At 41.7% G+C, this 16,505-nt stretch overlaps 1 protein-coding gene across 3 annotated transcripts in view; it reads right to left on the bottom strand.

Annotated features, from left to right (window-relative positions):
* PIEZO2 (piezo type mechanosensitive ion channel component 2) overlaps nt 1-16,505 on the bottom strand; it is a 460,107-nt gene that overhangs the window by 219,617 nt on the left and 223,985 nt on the right. For all 3 annotated transcript variants that reach the window (XM_062201352.1, XM_062201350.1, XM_062201351.1), the window contains exon 4: nt 5,896-5,938. In XM_062201352.1, the coding sequence (XP_062057336.1) occupies nt 5,896-5,938 (43 nt within the window). The remainder of the gene's footprint in view (nt 1-5,895; nt 5,939-16,505) is intronic.

Below are 16,505 nucleotides of genomic sequence, written 5' to 3'. Positions count from 1 at the left end.
GCATCCCATATTGGAGTGCCTGGAATCAATACCTGCCTACAGCTCCTTACTCCTGCTCCCACTCTTGTGGGAGACCTGGATTGAGTTCCCAGCTCTTGGCTTTGTCTTGATCTGGTCTTGGCCATTGTAGGCATTTAGGGAGTGAGCCAGTGGATAGTCTCTGTCTGTCTGTCTGTCCTTTCTGCCTCTTGAAGAGATAAGAAAATCAAATACCACTTAATATATGTCCCAATAACATTTTCATTTATGTATCTGTTCAGAAGCATAAAAATTTCAGGGAGGCATTTTATAGTATTTTATATTGTCTGGCCTTATTCAAAATAGTCATAAAATGAGAACGGTCAATAAGAATTGTGGTTGAGACCGTGTTCCCAGAGCTACAGGAATAGGAAAAAGAAAATATAAAACAAAAGAGACCCATAATCCAGGAATTCTGTATGGTTTGATGTTAAAACTTTGTCTCTGGGACCAGGAAAACCTGGGAATGAATGCAGGTCTGCTTGAGTTGCTATGGCTGGATGAACAGACTACTTGATTTGTTCCAATTGTTTTATCCGTGAGATCACAGTCTATAGTGGGGTCAGCAAATGACTGCCAACAGTCAAACTCTGCTGACTTGCAATACAGCCATGCCTGCAGTCTACAAACTAGAAATAATTTAACCCAGGGTTTGGCCTATGGTAGCTTTTCCAATAATTCATATTTAGGCAAGGAAAAGATAAAGGTCTTGTAAGCTAGGAATAAAATGTTGTTGCTGTTGCCAAACTTTGTCAAGCTCTCATGGGGCACGCACTGTGTTGCAGCCAGTTAAGCTCTCTTGGGAGATGCATTGTGGTGCAACCATATCCCCTATCAGAGTGCCCAGGATCCAGTCTTGCTGCCACTTGCAGTTCAGCTTCCTACGGATGTGCCTGGCTATTGTAGGCTTTTGGGGAGTGAACCAACAGATGGAAGATATGTCTGTCTGTCTGTCTCTCTCTTTCTTTCAAACAAAAATAAACTTTCTTTTTTAAAGAAGTAGCCCTTGCCCAAAATGTTTCACTTAAGAGACAGCAAAGAATCCTGGCCTTCTCTGTACTCTATGGGAAAATGGCCAAGATGAATGCAAATTAAAAGAACACAGAGATACCATTCCTCACCTATCAGATTGGCAGCGTTTCCAAGTTTGACAGCCTCCTCGGGGCTTTAGGGGAATGGTGACTCTCACGCACTGCTGGTGGAGTGAAAACTATTAAAGCCCTATTTTTATGAGGGAAATCTGGTGATATTTAGCAAAGTTCCATATGAACTTACTCTTTGATTGTACTTGGGAATCTATCCCCAGGATCTTTGGCAAAAATACAGGTATGTGTAATATCATTACAACTTTTTCTTGTAACAGCAAATGGCTGGAAATTGCCTAAATATCCATCTTCAGGGGACAAGTTGAACGAACCATATTGTAATCCAACTGTTAGGGAGTTAAAGCAAGTGGCCTGTGATCTCTTTTACCCCTGGTTACCAAGAAGACAGGGGGGTGGGGGAGGTAGGGTGAGTGACTCGGTTTATTTCTTGCAAACATTTTAACTAGAGGGGCCAGTATTGTGGCACATGTAATATGGCATGTTGGAGTGCCACTTTGAATCCTGCCTGCTCCAATTCCAGCTTCCTGCTAGTGCTCCTGAGAAAGAAGTGGAAGATGGCCCATGTGGGAGACCTAGATGGAGTTGTAGGCTCCTGGCTTCAGCCTGGCCCAGCCCTGGCTGCTGTTGGCATTTGGAGAGTGAAAGGGAAAACAGAAGATCACTCTCTCTCTTTCTCTGTCTCTCCCTCTCCCTCTTGTCACTCTGCCTTTCAAATAAATTAAGAAACCTTTTAGCAAATCATTTTAAGTAGAATGATTCTTTTGCTAAGGGAAGAGTCCTCATCCATGGAAAGCTTCAAGCAGGACAGTTCTGGTTTGGTGTTGAAATGATAAACAAATCTACAATATATAGATTTATACGGCATGGCCCCTGAAGAATGCCACAGAAGCTATTCAAATTTCTTGCATGTAAAACTGGGATGCTGCAAAGGCAGATGCTCTCTGTGGTATGAGGGATCCATAGCCCTCAAGAAAAGCCCTCTGGGACACTGAGCCTGGATCTGGTGTGAAAAAGAAGGTCCTGGGATCCACCTGGGATTCTGTGGCTCCTTCCCTGCCTCCTCAGTGCCCCTTGATCACTTGCACCCCTGAAATTATTAGGAACCCTTGACACTGCAAAGGATCCCGATTTTCATGAGACTGGCTTGGCCCATCTCATCCACACAGAGGATGTTCATGCAGTGAGCCAAGTCTACATACTTAGTTGAGGGATGATCCCCAGGACACACTCCCAGTGGAAAACTCTAAGTGCACAAGAATGCAAGCACTATGCACTCTTCATATGAGAGCAGAGCGAGGCTACACACAGACCTCAGCACTGGCTTCCATGTGCACGAGTAAACACTGGAAGGTTAAACACAAAGCTAAGAACCAGGACTGCTGTGGAGGGCAGGAGGAGCAGGGTACAAGGGAGAAGGATGAAACTGACGTGTCCCTGAGAAAGAAAACTATGTGGATTGACTTGAACTTGAAGTCATTTAAATGTTACATGTTCGAAAAACTCAAACTAAATCAAAAGGAAAACTACTGATGTTAGGAAGATCCAGAAACAATCTGATTATATCTAAAATTTGGTCTATAACCACACAGAAAGAAGAAAATATTTCATGCTTAGTGTTCACTTTTTTGATTGTATATCATTTATGAAATATTAAGTTGGGATGAGTGAAAGTTTTTACAACTTTTTTTTGGTAATACAGAAACACAATTTAGTGATTCTAAATTTTTATAGTTTTTTTACAAGTCATGTGCCATGAACATTCAAATAATCCATATTTTTAAAAGTATGTTTATAACTTCAAAATATTTCAGATGAAATAGAAACCTTTCACTTATAATTTTTATACAGATTAACCAAATCACAAATACCACAAATAAATATTAAATTGTAACAATATAATGAATAAACATTAAGATTCTTAATAAAATCTTCCTTTAACACCTTCTTAACTTACCATTGTACTAAATAAGCTATGTAGAGTTTTGGGGTGCAAGACCCAATTACCTTATTATTAGAAGTAATATTAGTATTATTTTGATAATGGTGTCTATGTTATACTATGCAATGAAACAGAAAAGATGAGTCAGCTTTGGGTTAAGCCACCACTCACCCCTGCATCTCAGATCAGTGTGCCCGCTGGTGTGTTGGCTACTTTGCTGCTGATCTAGCTCCCTGTTAATGCATCTAGGAAGTCAGCAGATGATGATGGTCCAACTGCTGGGGCCCCTGCCACCCTGGTTTCAGCCTAGCCACAGCCTAGCCAAGTCTCAACTGTTGTGTCCCTCTGGGGAGTGAACCAGGGAATGGAAAGGCTCACTTTCTCTCTCTGTCCCCTTCTTCCCCCAGCTCTCTGATGCTCTCTTTCAAATAAATAAATAAATGAATCCTTAAAAAAGCCACAAAGAAACAGAAAAGTTAAGAGCCAAGAATATCAGTGGGTACAGAGATAAAAATATAACACCAGAGAAGTTAAAAGCTCCATAAAGCCACATTTTAAAATGGAGCTATCATATGAATTCAGGATTTACTTTTTTTTAAGATTTATTTTATTTATTTGAGAGTTACAGAGAGAGGTAGAGACAGAGAGAGAGAGCTCTTCCATCCACTGGTTCACTCCCCAGATGGCCACAATGGCCAGAGCTGTGCCAATCCAAAGCCAGGATCCAGGAGGTTCCTCCGGGTCTCCCACATGGGTACAGGGGCGCAAGGACCAGGGTCATCCTCCACTGCTTTCTTAGGCCATAGCAGAGAGCTGGATCGGAAGAGGAGCAGCAGGACTAGAACCGGTGCCCACCTGGGATGCTGGTGCCAGGGCTTCAACCCACTGTGCCACAGCGCTGGCCCCTGATTTACTTTTCTTAAAACACATATTTCTTCATTTTGTCTATTGAAAAATCTCAGAAGTAGCTGGCGCCGCGGCTCACTTGGCTAATCCTCTGCCTGTGGTGCCAGCACCCCTGGTTCTGGTTCCGGTCTGGGCACTGGATTCTGTCCTGATTACTCCTCTTCCAGTCCAGCTCTCTGCTGTGGCCTGGGAAGGCAGTGGAGGATGGCCCAAGTACTTGGGCCCTGCACCTGCATGGGAGACCAGAAGGAAGCACCTAGCTCCTGGCTTCAGATCCGTGCAGCGTCGGCCGTAGCGGCCATTTAGGGGGTTGAACCAATGGAAGGAAGACCTTTCTCTCTGTCTCTCTCTCTCTCTCACTGTCTAACTCTGCCTGTCAAAAAAAGAAAAGAAAAGATAAGAAAAACCAAGAAAGAAAGAAAAATCTCAGAAGCAATGGCGTCCCAGAACCAATGAACATGTCTGGTTGTCAGGTTTTGGTTTCAAAACACCTTTCCCTGGAGGAGCACCTGACTCCTCAGTGGGCACAGGAGGATGAACCTGGGACATTTGGCTAGTTGTGCTAGAAATATAAACTCTAATGACTATAGCATCTGTGCCCAAAGGACAAGAAGTCAACATGAGCTTGTTCCCAAAGACTGACAGTGTAATCATTTGAATCTAAATGTTGACTGGGTATTAAGTGATGCTATGGGCTTACTGTTATTCACAATAAGAATGATAATAGCCTTATGGTTTCTATGCATGTGATTCAATGTAGCAATGAAATAACATAGTGTCTGAGAGGTTTATTAGCATATTTCAGCAAAAAAGAAGAAAAATGGACAGCAAATATGGCCCAATCTTACTGAAACTGCAATTGAAATTACTCTACTTTTGTATATTTTTGAAACTGTTCATCATATGAAAGGAGAATCAAAGACAGATGGTTTGGGAAAAGATTCCAACCTGGAATGAAGCCACAGAGGAAGGCCCTTGCCTTGCTTTATGATGCCTGTGGATTTGGTCACCCCAGGCCAGCTCCCCTGCAACCCGAGGAACTCAATACGGAGTGTACTGGGAGACAAACACTCATGGTGCTGACCTGAGTGGGCGGGTATGTAGAGAAATCCATACACCTTTGAACCAATGAGCAGTGACAAGGCAAGAGTCATCACAGTGGGTGATGGACTATTCTCTAGTGCTACTAGAGAAATGATGCATTTTTAAGCATTTTATTACTTATTTGATATGGTCTAAGCAATCTATCCGTTCAATGAATATGCAGAAAAAAGTACGCTTCCAATTTGATGGTAAAAGCTAATCAAAGTTTACTTTTACAGTAAAATTCAATTAGTTCTCTCTTTTAATAGTTGTACCTTCATTGAAAGTTTGATGGAAGACACTATATATCACCTGGGGAGAGCTAGGAGACAATATTATCCCTACCTTCACATTTGTGATATTGTGGCATGTACAGTATTTTATATTTCTGTTGAGGTGTAGAGGACTTGTTGATATAGAAAGATTTTCAGCTAACTGTGACATGATCCCAGCTTCTCATTTAGAATGAAGGCCTAACTTTTGTGATATTTGGGAAGACATCAACATACACCTTTTTTCCACACTGAATATAACACATCAGGTGACAAAGTAAAGGGAGGGTCACCTACACTTCCTGTAATTCTTACATATCTTTCATGTTGTGTCACAGTTCAATAAGCATTTTCACCATTGTTCCTTTCATCTTTATTTTCAGTCTGTGTGAAGGCAAAGATTTTATAAAGTGAAGCTCTACTTTATGAAGATATCAAGACTCAGACGGTAAAATGATGACTTGCTCAAGGTCACAAAGGTTCGGAAGCAATGGTGGCCACACTAATGATGGACAATTGACAATTTACATAGGTTGACATTGCACTGTAGAAATTGCTAATCATTGCTCACCTTTCAAAGCCAATCTGTCGAAATGTCTTTTCCCACGTTGAGCCTGTAATAGAAGGAGAATCATAATGAGTATACATCAAGTGCACAGAGAGCTTTGTTCTGTTTTTGCACATGCATGTCGAGCACTTGGTTTTACATGTAAAAGGGGTGCGTTTGCTTTACCTCACACATATCACTTCTCACCTCCTGTCCCCACATAGCATTTTTATTTTTTAACTTATTTTGTTTTTCATTGACACATAATAGATTTATGGGGTACAGTGTGGTGTTTAGATACATGTATACATTATGTAATGACCAAATTAGGATAATTAGCAAATCATCACCTCAAATATTTATCATTTCCTGTGGGGAGAACATTCAAACTCTTCTATTCTGGCTCTTTTCAAGCATATAATATGGTATTGTTAACAATAGTAGCCTGGCTGGCGCCGTGGCTCAACAGGCTAATCCTCCGCCTTGTGGCACCGGCACACTGGGTTTTAGTCCCGGTCGGGGCACCGGATTCTGTCCTGGTTGCCCCTCTTCCAGGCCAGCTCTCTACTGTGGCCTGGGAATGCAGTAGAGGATGGCCCAAGTGCTTGGGCCCTGCACCTGATGGGAGACCAGGAGAAGCACCTGGCTCCTGCCTTCAGATCAGCGCAGTGTGCCGGCTGCAGCAGCCGGCTGTGGTGGCCATTGGAGGGTGAACCAATGGCAAAGGAAGACCTTTCTCTCTGTCTCTCTCTCTCTCACTGTCCACTCTGCCTGTCAAAAAAAAAAACACCAAAAAACAAAAAACAATAGTAGCCTAAAAGTTCAGTAGAACACCAGAACTTTTTTCTTGCATCTAACTGTGATTTTGTACCTGTCAATCATCCTCACCCCTACACTCTCCCCATTTTCTGGTAGCCACCATTCTACATTTTACTTTCACAAGATCAGCTCTTCTACATTCCATAAGTGGAAAAAAGCAACAAAACACAAATGAGATTACATCAAACTAACAAGCTTCTTTTCAATAATGGAAACTGTTAACAGAGTGAAGAGACAACAACAGAATGAAAGGAAATATTTCCAAAGTAAGCATTTGATAAGGGTTTAATATTTAGAATATAGAAGGAACTTAACCCAACAGCAAAACCAGATAACTCTATTGTTTTTAGTATGGGCCAAAGACCTGAATAAACATTTCTCAAAAGGTACCCTTTCAAGAGGACAGAGAGCTTAATAAAATTCTGTATTTGCAAGTGTTAAATCTACATGAGGATTTGAGTGCATATACTCTGTAATGTGTCAAAGCTCTAAACCCCTACTCTTATCTGGAAAAGCAGGAGCCAAGCAAAATCAGTCTCTAAAAATCCAAGGACTCAGTATAGAATAGTCTAAATAAAAGCTCATCTGGTAAAAATAAAGCAGCTGTTGTATACTCTGAGATTCGAAGTTTGCTGTTGTGGTGCACATTGATATCCAGAGAACATTCTGAAGCTCTAACCCAACACATTCAGTGCCTTCCTCTAAACAATGGTGAAATATACCATTAACCATTCACTCACCCACATCCCCTTTTAAAAATTTCTTTGAAAGGCAGACAATATGAACACAGAGAGGGACAGAGACAAAAAGAGACAGAGAGAAATCTCCACCTGCTGGTTCACTCTTCAAAAGTTATTAACAGCTGGAGCTGGACCAGGCCAAAGCCAGGAACCAGGCACTCCATCTGGTTCTCTCATGTGGCTGACAGGGTCCCGGGTACTTGAGCTATCATCTGTTGCCTCCTACATTAGCAGAAAGCTGGATCAGAAGTGGTGCTAGGCCTGGCTGGAATCCAGGGACTCCAACATGGGATTCAGCCACCCAAGGGGCTTCTTAACCACTATGCCAAACCCCTGCCCATCTTTTTAAAAACTAAACATTTTAAATTAGAAGATCGCAAAAAGGCAGTTGCTAATGACAAGAAAAGTAGCACAGATTGAGTATGCTCTGTCTCCATCTTAGGGACAGAAATATTTCCAAATTTTGTTTTTCCAATGTTGGAATATTTATATAGACCTTATCAAGTGAGCATTCAGGATTTTCAGATGAAGGATGTCCAACTACATACCTAATTCCCAGGTAAAAAGAGTGGCCAGCTATGAAAAAATTGTGTTACAATTTTCTTCTATAATAGTTCTTCCTGTCATCATAAGTGAATGATAATTTTCAGAGCACTTGCTATAAGGAAAAGTTACAATTTTATCAAAAAGTCTTTTAACAAAAATTCCTTATTTACAAAAACTGAAGTGTTTGTGTATTTGAGCTGACCCATGGTTTTTCTTCTTTTTGTTTGTTTGTTCTTTTTTACCATTTTCCTGCTGCTTAGTCAGTGGCAGAGTTATTTTGACTTCAGTAACTATTGCAAGTAATGTCTACCTTAGCCTAAAGTTGTAAGTTGACTTCGGTCCTAGCTGCTTGAAAATCACAACAGATAGTTACTAATAATCACTGCCTTTCTGCAAAACACTCCCCTGCTTCTTTTCTTAAGTCAAAATAAACTTAGATGTTACTTATGTTTCTTGATAACTCTGCCTCAAATGCACCTTCTTCTGGTAGCCACATGTTATTAGCCAGCTTCTCATCACTATCACATAAGCGACTTGGGAAGGAAGGAGGTTTACTTTTGGCTCATGGTTTTTGAAGGTTCACAGTCCAAGATTTGGTGGCCCCACTTGTGTGGCTTCTAGTGAGGCCAGAGGAAGGCAAGGGCACAGCGTGTGCAGAGGGAGGAGAACATGGACAGCCAGGAGACACAGTCCAACTTGGCTTCTAAAACTAACCCTCCAATGAGAACTATATTCCAAGGGCAGCCATCTTGTGATCTGAGGACCCCCTTAAAGGTCTCTTATCAACATAATTTAATCCACTCTCCACCCTCCCAATACCATTGACTTAAGACTTCGGGGATTAAATGTTTTCATGGGTTTGGGAACACAATCTTGTTCAAGCCATGATGTCACTCAGTGTCTTCTAGACACTTGCAGGTCTTCCAGGGGAGGCAGGTGTGCACACAGCATCTGGTGACCCAGGAAAGAGCAGTCCCAAGAGAGCATGGAGACGGTGTTTCACGACAGTGTTTGAATTTGTAGTAGCAGATCATGATGGGGTATTTGGAATCATCTTCATAAGTAATAGAGGACTAACTTTTAGACTTGATTCACACACACACACATGCAGCAGATGCAAGTTCATCGAGTTGAATGACATCTACAGCTGAATTCCAACTTACTTTGCTGGTTAGGAGTACAGGACAGACTGTAAGTACTCAGCCCAGGAATCTGTCTTGGTCCCTGGCCTGGGGGAATGGCTCCCCTAGAATGTCCCCTACCCTGTGAGTCACATGCAGAATAATTAAGAATTTTCATCTTTGTGGATAATGACCCTGCTCCCCAAATCCCCGCAGTGTTAAGACATTAGCAAAGAGGAAATACCCTGTCAAGCTGAAGCCAGGGTGGATTCACGGAGGTTTCCATCCCCACACTATGAGGCGGGGGAGATAAACAGTCTCAAGTGTTCACTGACCCAGTGGACAGGTGCATGGAAGGAGAAGGAAGGAAGCTGGTGAGGGGTTTCAATGCTACTCTTGACTTTTCATGCATGCAGTGTGACACAAAGACTTTGTACATTTTTCTACCTTTCCACTGTTTTGCCAGAACTTCTCAGTATTTTCCTAAATTGTATGCTTTCCATTTTTAAGAAAATTCTTTTCTCTGTACATTCAACTTATTGTCAAAGCAAATTTTCAAAAAGTAAATGGTTCTGCCACACTGTTCTATTGGGCATTTTGAATGGGAAGCCTTAATAAAGCAATAGAATCCATGTTCCTGAGTCCAAAAAATAGGAAGTTACTCATACAGGCAAGGCAAGTTAAAAATTTCTGGGGCAAGACTGCCAGTGCTCCTTGGGATACACATTGCTAAGTCACTCAGCTAAGCACAATGGAGATAATAGAACGACTTCTTCCTGTCCTTGGAAATGAACCTCATTAAAAAATGGAGGATCTTGCTTATCTCAGACTCATCAGTTTTGCTGTGGACACTTTCGTAACCATCTTAGTATTCTAGGAATGGGACTGGATATATTAAAATATGGTTTCTGCCCTCAAATCCCACATGCCCCAGGAGTTTGGACTTTTATGTCTTTTGTGAGCACTTAGTCATGAAGAAACAAGAAACACAGTAAATGGAACAGACAGATCCAGATCCTTTGGCACCAAGAAGATTTCTGGCAGCCCATTATTCAGTGCTGGGGAATTCTTTTGCGGCCATTACCCATGCTTTACGTGGTAAGGCAATCCCATTCTCCCTGACAAAGAAGCCCAACGTGGGGAAAACAGTAGAGGAAACAAAAGTAGCTGCAGACTTCCTTGATTAAATACTTCTAAAATGAGATTTACGGTAATCAACCCTTATCCACAGTTATGCTTTCTGCCATTTCAGTTACCTGTGGTCAGTTGCAGTCTGAAAATACTTAAAAGGAAACTCTAGGAAGCAATAATTCGTAAGTTCTAGATAATCTTTCTGACAGCACACTGCCAGAATTGTTCTATCTTATTATTAGTTACACTGCTAATGTCTTCCTATGTACAACTTAATAATTACACTTTATGATAGGTATGTACTTATGGGAAAAAAAAAACATAGCATCTATGGGAGTTGGTGCTTACCCAGGTTTTAGGTATCCATTGGAGGTTTTCAAATGTATCCCTTGTGGATAAGGGGGACTATTGTATAATTTAAAGAAGTTTAAAATGTTATTTTTCTTCTAAATTATTTATTAATTTGAAAGGCACACACACACACACACGTGCATGGGCACAGATATCTCCCGTCTGCTGGTTCCCTCCCCAAATGCTACAATAAGGGGCTGGGCCAGACTGAAGGCATAAGCCCAGAAATCAATTGAGGTTTCCCACTTGGTTGTCAGGAACCCAGTTCCTTGAGCCATCACTGCTGCCTCCCAGGTCTGCATTAGCAGGAAGCTGGAGTCAGGAGCCGGAGCTGGGAATGGAACCAAGGTACTCCCATATGGGCTGGAGGCATCTTAACCACCAGGCCGAATGCCCGCCCCGCAAACGTGTTGTTTTCAGAAAAACAAACCGCAGCAATGTGCAGCATAGAGAAATGGATACAATCCATAAGAGAGATTTTTACCTTTGCAACCTTAGATAACACGGTTAGAAATAATTCATTAGGCTTCTTCAAGCTGCCCTTGATGACATAAACATCTGATCAACAGAATTGAAATCTAGTGTGCAGCAGGACAGAGTCCAGAGGCAGTAATCAAACCCTGGACTGCAGGTCCTTCGGTCTGCAGAGCAAGCTCCAGGGTGGCAGGACACCCTTCCACACCCTTCAGCGCTGACTCTCTGATGACCCGGAGGAAGAACTACCTACCACGTGGAGGGTAGGATGCTGCTTCCTAAATAAGCCCATCAACAGCACTCCTTCACAAACATCCATTCACACATTCTCTGCCTCCTTCCATCCATCACCCCGCCCTCCCATCACCCTCCCTGAGCCCATTTTCCCGACTTTTGCTAACAGCGAATTCCGTGCTTTGGGAGCTACTCTGTCCAGCCCATGAATAGTCCCTGAGAGTAGGGATGGAAGTCTCCCAATAATGTTCCCTCTCCTTTCCTGACCATAGTATAGGGACAGCTGGCCTATCAGTTGGCACAGCACCCTATGCCCCCATCCACAGTTGGTCAGGATGAGCACAGGACCGCTACATGGACCACCAAGGACCTCTCTCTGGTTTATTCAGCTTGACTGGGGAGGGCAGCATTCCTCTGCGGTGAGAGACCTGGGATCCCAGGAGCTGGCCTGGCCACTGCCATGCAGAGAACCCTTGTGCAAGAGGCAAGCGGGCCATGTGTGTAGGGGTCAGAGGGGCATAGGAGCCAAGGCGCCTCCCCTTGGTGCCCTTTCTCCATCCTCAGCCCTCACCTTTGCCAAGGCCCTCACCTTTCCCGCTCTCCCTGTCATGAGAGGAAAAATGTGCTTTGTTATTGACTCAAGTTTTAACTAGGGGGTCTGATACAAGTATCTCAAGGAGCACTAAATACATATGACAAAGCAGGAATAATGCCTTGAACTTTTCAATGTTAGGTGATAACAAAAGCAGTTCTAATAATTTCTAGACATTTTCAACCGTATTTTAAATTAAGGGATTGGATTTTTACCCCCAAAATTAACATAGCAAAAAAAAAAAAACCAACTTATACATCTTAATCCTTTACCTGGTGTTAATTTCATAAATATTACCTAATTTAACCCTTTCAAATATCCTATATGAATATTATTGTTATCAGACCTTTGTGCATGCCAGCCTTCACGTAGAACCTGGGAATCCTTCTGCCAAGTTGGCTGCACACAGCATGCAACAAACTGCAGGAGTGCAATCTGCACAAATACATATCGTCTAGGGGTCAGGTACCAACACAGAACCTAGAATCATGCAACAAGAGTGGCTATTGCTTGTTTCCTCTAATTTAGCTGTCATCATTTCAAACCACAGGGCTTTGCTTCTGAAATCTGAATTCTTTTTTTTTTTTTTTTTTTTGGACAGGCAGAGTGGACAGTGAGAGAGAGAGAGAGACAGAGAGAAAGGTCTTCCTTTTCTATTGGTTCAACCCCCAGTGGCCGCTCCTGCCGGCTGGCCCGAAGCCAGAAGCCAGGTGCTTCTCCTGCTCTCCCATGTGGGTGCAGGGCCCAAGCACCTGGGCCATCCTTCACTGTACTCCTGGGCCACAGAAGAGAGCTGGCCTGGAAGAGGAACAACCGGGACTAGAACCCGGTGTGTCAGCACCATAGGAGGAGGATTAGCCTAGTGAGCCACAGCGCCAGCCCTGAAATCTGAATTCCAATAACAGCTCCACCTCTGGTTGTCTGTATTTCCTGAGACACATTACACTTGTACCCTTCTTTTTCTTTCATTTAATAACTTACTAAGAAGTTTACAACAGCTCCTTTTGAGCTTAAAATTTAGTTTTTTTTTTCAAAAATATAATCAGTGAAAGAGCCAACATCTGCCTTCATGTCAGTTACTCACTTTATCCCTGTTGTTTCCTCATGGGTCACTTCTGTATCGGTTATTCAGTCAACTCACTGCTCAATCTGTACTACAGAAAAAAGCAACTTAAGCTTTCCTATAGGTTTCATTATGGAGTGGTAAAATCAGAGGTCCAAGGAGGCATAGATTTTCATGTGATTGTGTCATTTTACACCAAGCACGTCTCAGGCATTGAGAGCCCTTTGGACGTGGGCCTACCTTTCTTCTTCAAAATAATCTGTCAAAAAGGGCTAATAAATTCACTAAAGTGGTGGGTTTTTCCCAGTATATTCCTACAAAAGAGAAAGTATTTTCATATTCCTTAGGGGCTACCAGGCAGCTGAATGTGCAACTTGGCACAAAATTTAGAGACAAAACACTCAGCTATCAGATAATTATAACACTTGTCACTTTTTTGCCAGAAGCTTCATTTATATTATTTTTGTTAACTTTTGAAAGGAAGTGTTATTGATATTCAATAGGAGGAGCATTGAACTTTGAACATAATGTGAAACTGAAGTTCTGAGATCTATAGATTTTCTCCTCAGCTGACCAGCAGTGACATTTCACTTTGCAAATTTGAGAGGATCTCCTGCATGATTTTAGCTGACATCTTTTAGCCCCAGAAATGACTGCTCTAAGGGAGAACTTGTACCTGAGTGACACAATACACCCAATCATGAGCAAGTTCAACATCTTGGATTAGACGTGAGATCTACAAAAGCTTCCAACTCTTATGTTCCAGATGAGACTTCTCATGCATGACTCAAAAGGAATAGAGATAGTAACAATTTACTTATGATTGCTTAATTAATAGTTTTCATATTGAATGACCTGTATTATTTTAAAACATCTTCATATATATTTGTCCTTTCCTTTTGTAACATCCGTTCCTTCAATCTGAGCAATACTATCTGGATGGCTTTCCTTTTTGTACACAATAACTATCATGAAGTGCTCACAGTGCTTTCATCCCACTTAATCCTTTGTCAGTTATTTTCATCTCTTAGTTGTCCATTGTCTTATGTAAGGGTGGGTGACCACCTCACGGAAGACAGAAGGAAGAATCCATCAGTCTCACTAACAACGTAGTTGACCATATGTTCCATGGTGTTCTTCATATGAACAGCTTCACTTTTCCTCATTTGTAAAATAACATAGATCATTGCAAAACATAAAAACACTAAAAATATTTTAATTTTGTATAGACATTCACTCACTAAGATATCCAGATTCATTCTCAAACATGAGGGGCTCTCAAAAAGTTCATGGAAATCCATATGATGAAAAAATTGGCTGGTGCTGCGGCTCACTTGGCTAATCCTCCACCTGCAGCTCCGGTACCCCGGGTTCTAGTCCCATTGGGGCTTGGGATTCTGTCCCGGTTGCTCCTCTTCCAGTCCAGCTCTCTTCTGTGGCCCAGAAGTGCAGTAGAGGGTGGCCCAAGTGCTTGGGTCCTGTGCCCGCATGTCAGACCAGGAGGAAGCACTTGGCTCCTGGCTTCGGATCGGCGCGGTGCGCCAGCTGCAGCACATCGGCCCTAGCAGCCATTTGGGGGTTGAACCAACGGAAGGAAGACCTTTCTCTCTGATTCTCTCTCACTGTCTAACTCTGCCTGTCAAAAAAAAAAAAAAAGAAAAAAAAGAAAAAAGAAAAATTATGCAGATTTTCAACTTCTGTTTGCAAAAAAAAAAAATACTCATTTTTTTTTTTTTTAAGGCAGAGAACCAGAGAAAAAGAGAGACAGAGACAGGAATCTTCCATGTACTGGTTCACTCGTCTAATGCCTGCAGCAGCCAGGGCTGGGCCAGGCTGATGCCAGAAGCTTGGAACTCAATTTGAGTTTCCCTTATGAATGGTAGGAACCCAAACATTTTAATCATCACCTGGTACCTCCCGGGAGACTGGAATAGAACTTAAAGCCAGGCACTGCAACATGAGATGTGGGTGCCCTAGGAGAGTCTTAACTGCTGTTGCAAATACTCACCTCTATCTTCTTAATTTCATTTTCCATGAACTTTTTTAAATACCCTAGAAGTCATATTATTTAGAATCCTCTTTTAATAATATATAAGGTATTTTGTCCATGCCAATAAATACAGTTGTAATAATGTCTAATGTATGGCTTGTAACTACATTTTTGCTATTATATACAGAAATGTGATGAACATATTTTATATATGTCATTGAACATTTGCTAAATTGTTTTAGGATGACTTCCCATAAGTAGAACTGTTGTGCCATTTTACATACATATGTAAAATTTTGATTAATGCTATTAAAATTATATTCTCCAGGGGCCAGTGCTGTGGCATAGCAGGTAAAGTGGCAGCCTGCAGTGCCTGCATCCCATATGGGCTTTGGTTTGAGTCCCAGATGCTCCACCTCTGAACCAGTTCTCGGCTATGGCCTGGGCAAGGAGTAGAAGATGGCCCAAGTCCTTGGGCCCCTGTACCCGCGTGGGAGACCCAGAGGAGGCTTCCAGCTTCTGGCTTCAGATCGGTGGCACAGCTCTGGCTGTTGCGGCTATCTAGGGAATGAGCCAGCAGATGGAAAACCTCTCTCTCTCTGTATCTGCCTCTGTCTCAATGGAACTCTGCCTTTCAAATAAATAAATAAATCTTTCCAAACTTGTTCATATACATATGCTTGATTGAATTTAGTTTAAGAATCTTTTTTATCTGTTACAAAACATCTATTTCAAATCATATTTATATAACTGGTGATAAAATTAAGCAAAATTTCTTAGGCTTGCAAGCAATTTTATTTCATTTATTTTATTTCTAAAAAATTTTTATATGTGACAAACCACGTTAATAGGTTGAAACAAATATTACAATTCTTTCTTTGATTTTCATGAAAGCATTAATATTCAAATATCTCAACTGCAGAAGGTCTTGAATGAGCACGATGTGAGTTTCATGGTCTCCGGAGAGTCTCTATTAGCACTACTCACCCTTTGTAGAGACTAGAACAAGTCTAGATATGCACAGCCCAGCACTGTCATCTAAGAACAGAGCATGCTACAACACCGTAAGTGATTTTCTTTTGAAAAATTACTTTCAAATTACTCTGAAATAAACTGTAATACATAAATAACCAGTTTCCTCATCAAATAGTGGGGTTTTTAAAAGTAATCGTTGGTTATAAAATTTGTGGTTTAAGATTGAACCTAACTGCAGACTGGAATACTTTCTCTCTCAGCTCTCCACTAAAGTAGCTATAGACACATCGGAAAAAGAGAAACACACTAAGTCAATCTGTTTTCAAACATCTCAAAGGAACTTTCACTACTAGGTCAATGTAAGAGAACTGTAAAACTCAACTTGTAGTCATCTATCCCGATGTCTCCTACAGAAAACAAGCAAGCCTCTAATCTTGAAGAAGAAAAATAAATATATAGGTAATATAAATAGGAGAGAGAGAGAGAGAGAGAGAGAGAGAGATACATTTTCAGTGATGGACTGGAGGGAAAGGACCCTAACCCCTAACCCTCATGGCTCTATGTCTTTGGGAAATAGAGTTGTGCACTAGTAGTAAGT

This window comes from Lepus europaeus, chromosome 9, assembly GCF_033115175.1.
Source record: "Lepus europaeus isolate LE1 chromosome 9, mLepTim1.pri, whole genome shotgun sequence".
NCBI lineage: Eukaryota > Metazoa > Chordata > Mammalia > Lagomorpha > Leporidae > Lepus > Lepus europaeus.
The sequence above is the reverse complement of the archived record's forward strand: the minus strand, read 5'-3'. Positions and strand labels throughout refer to the sequence as shown.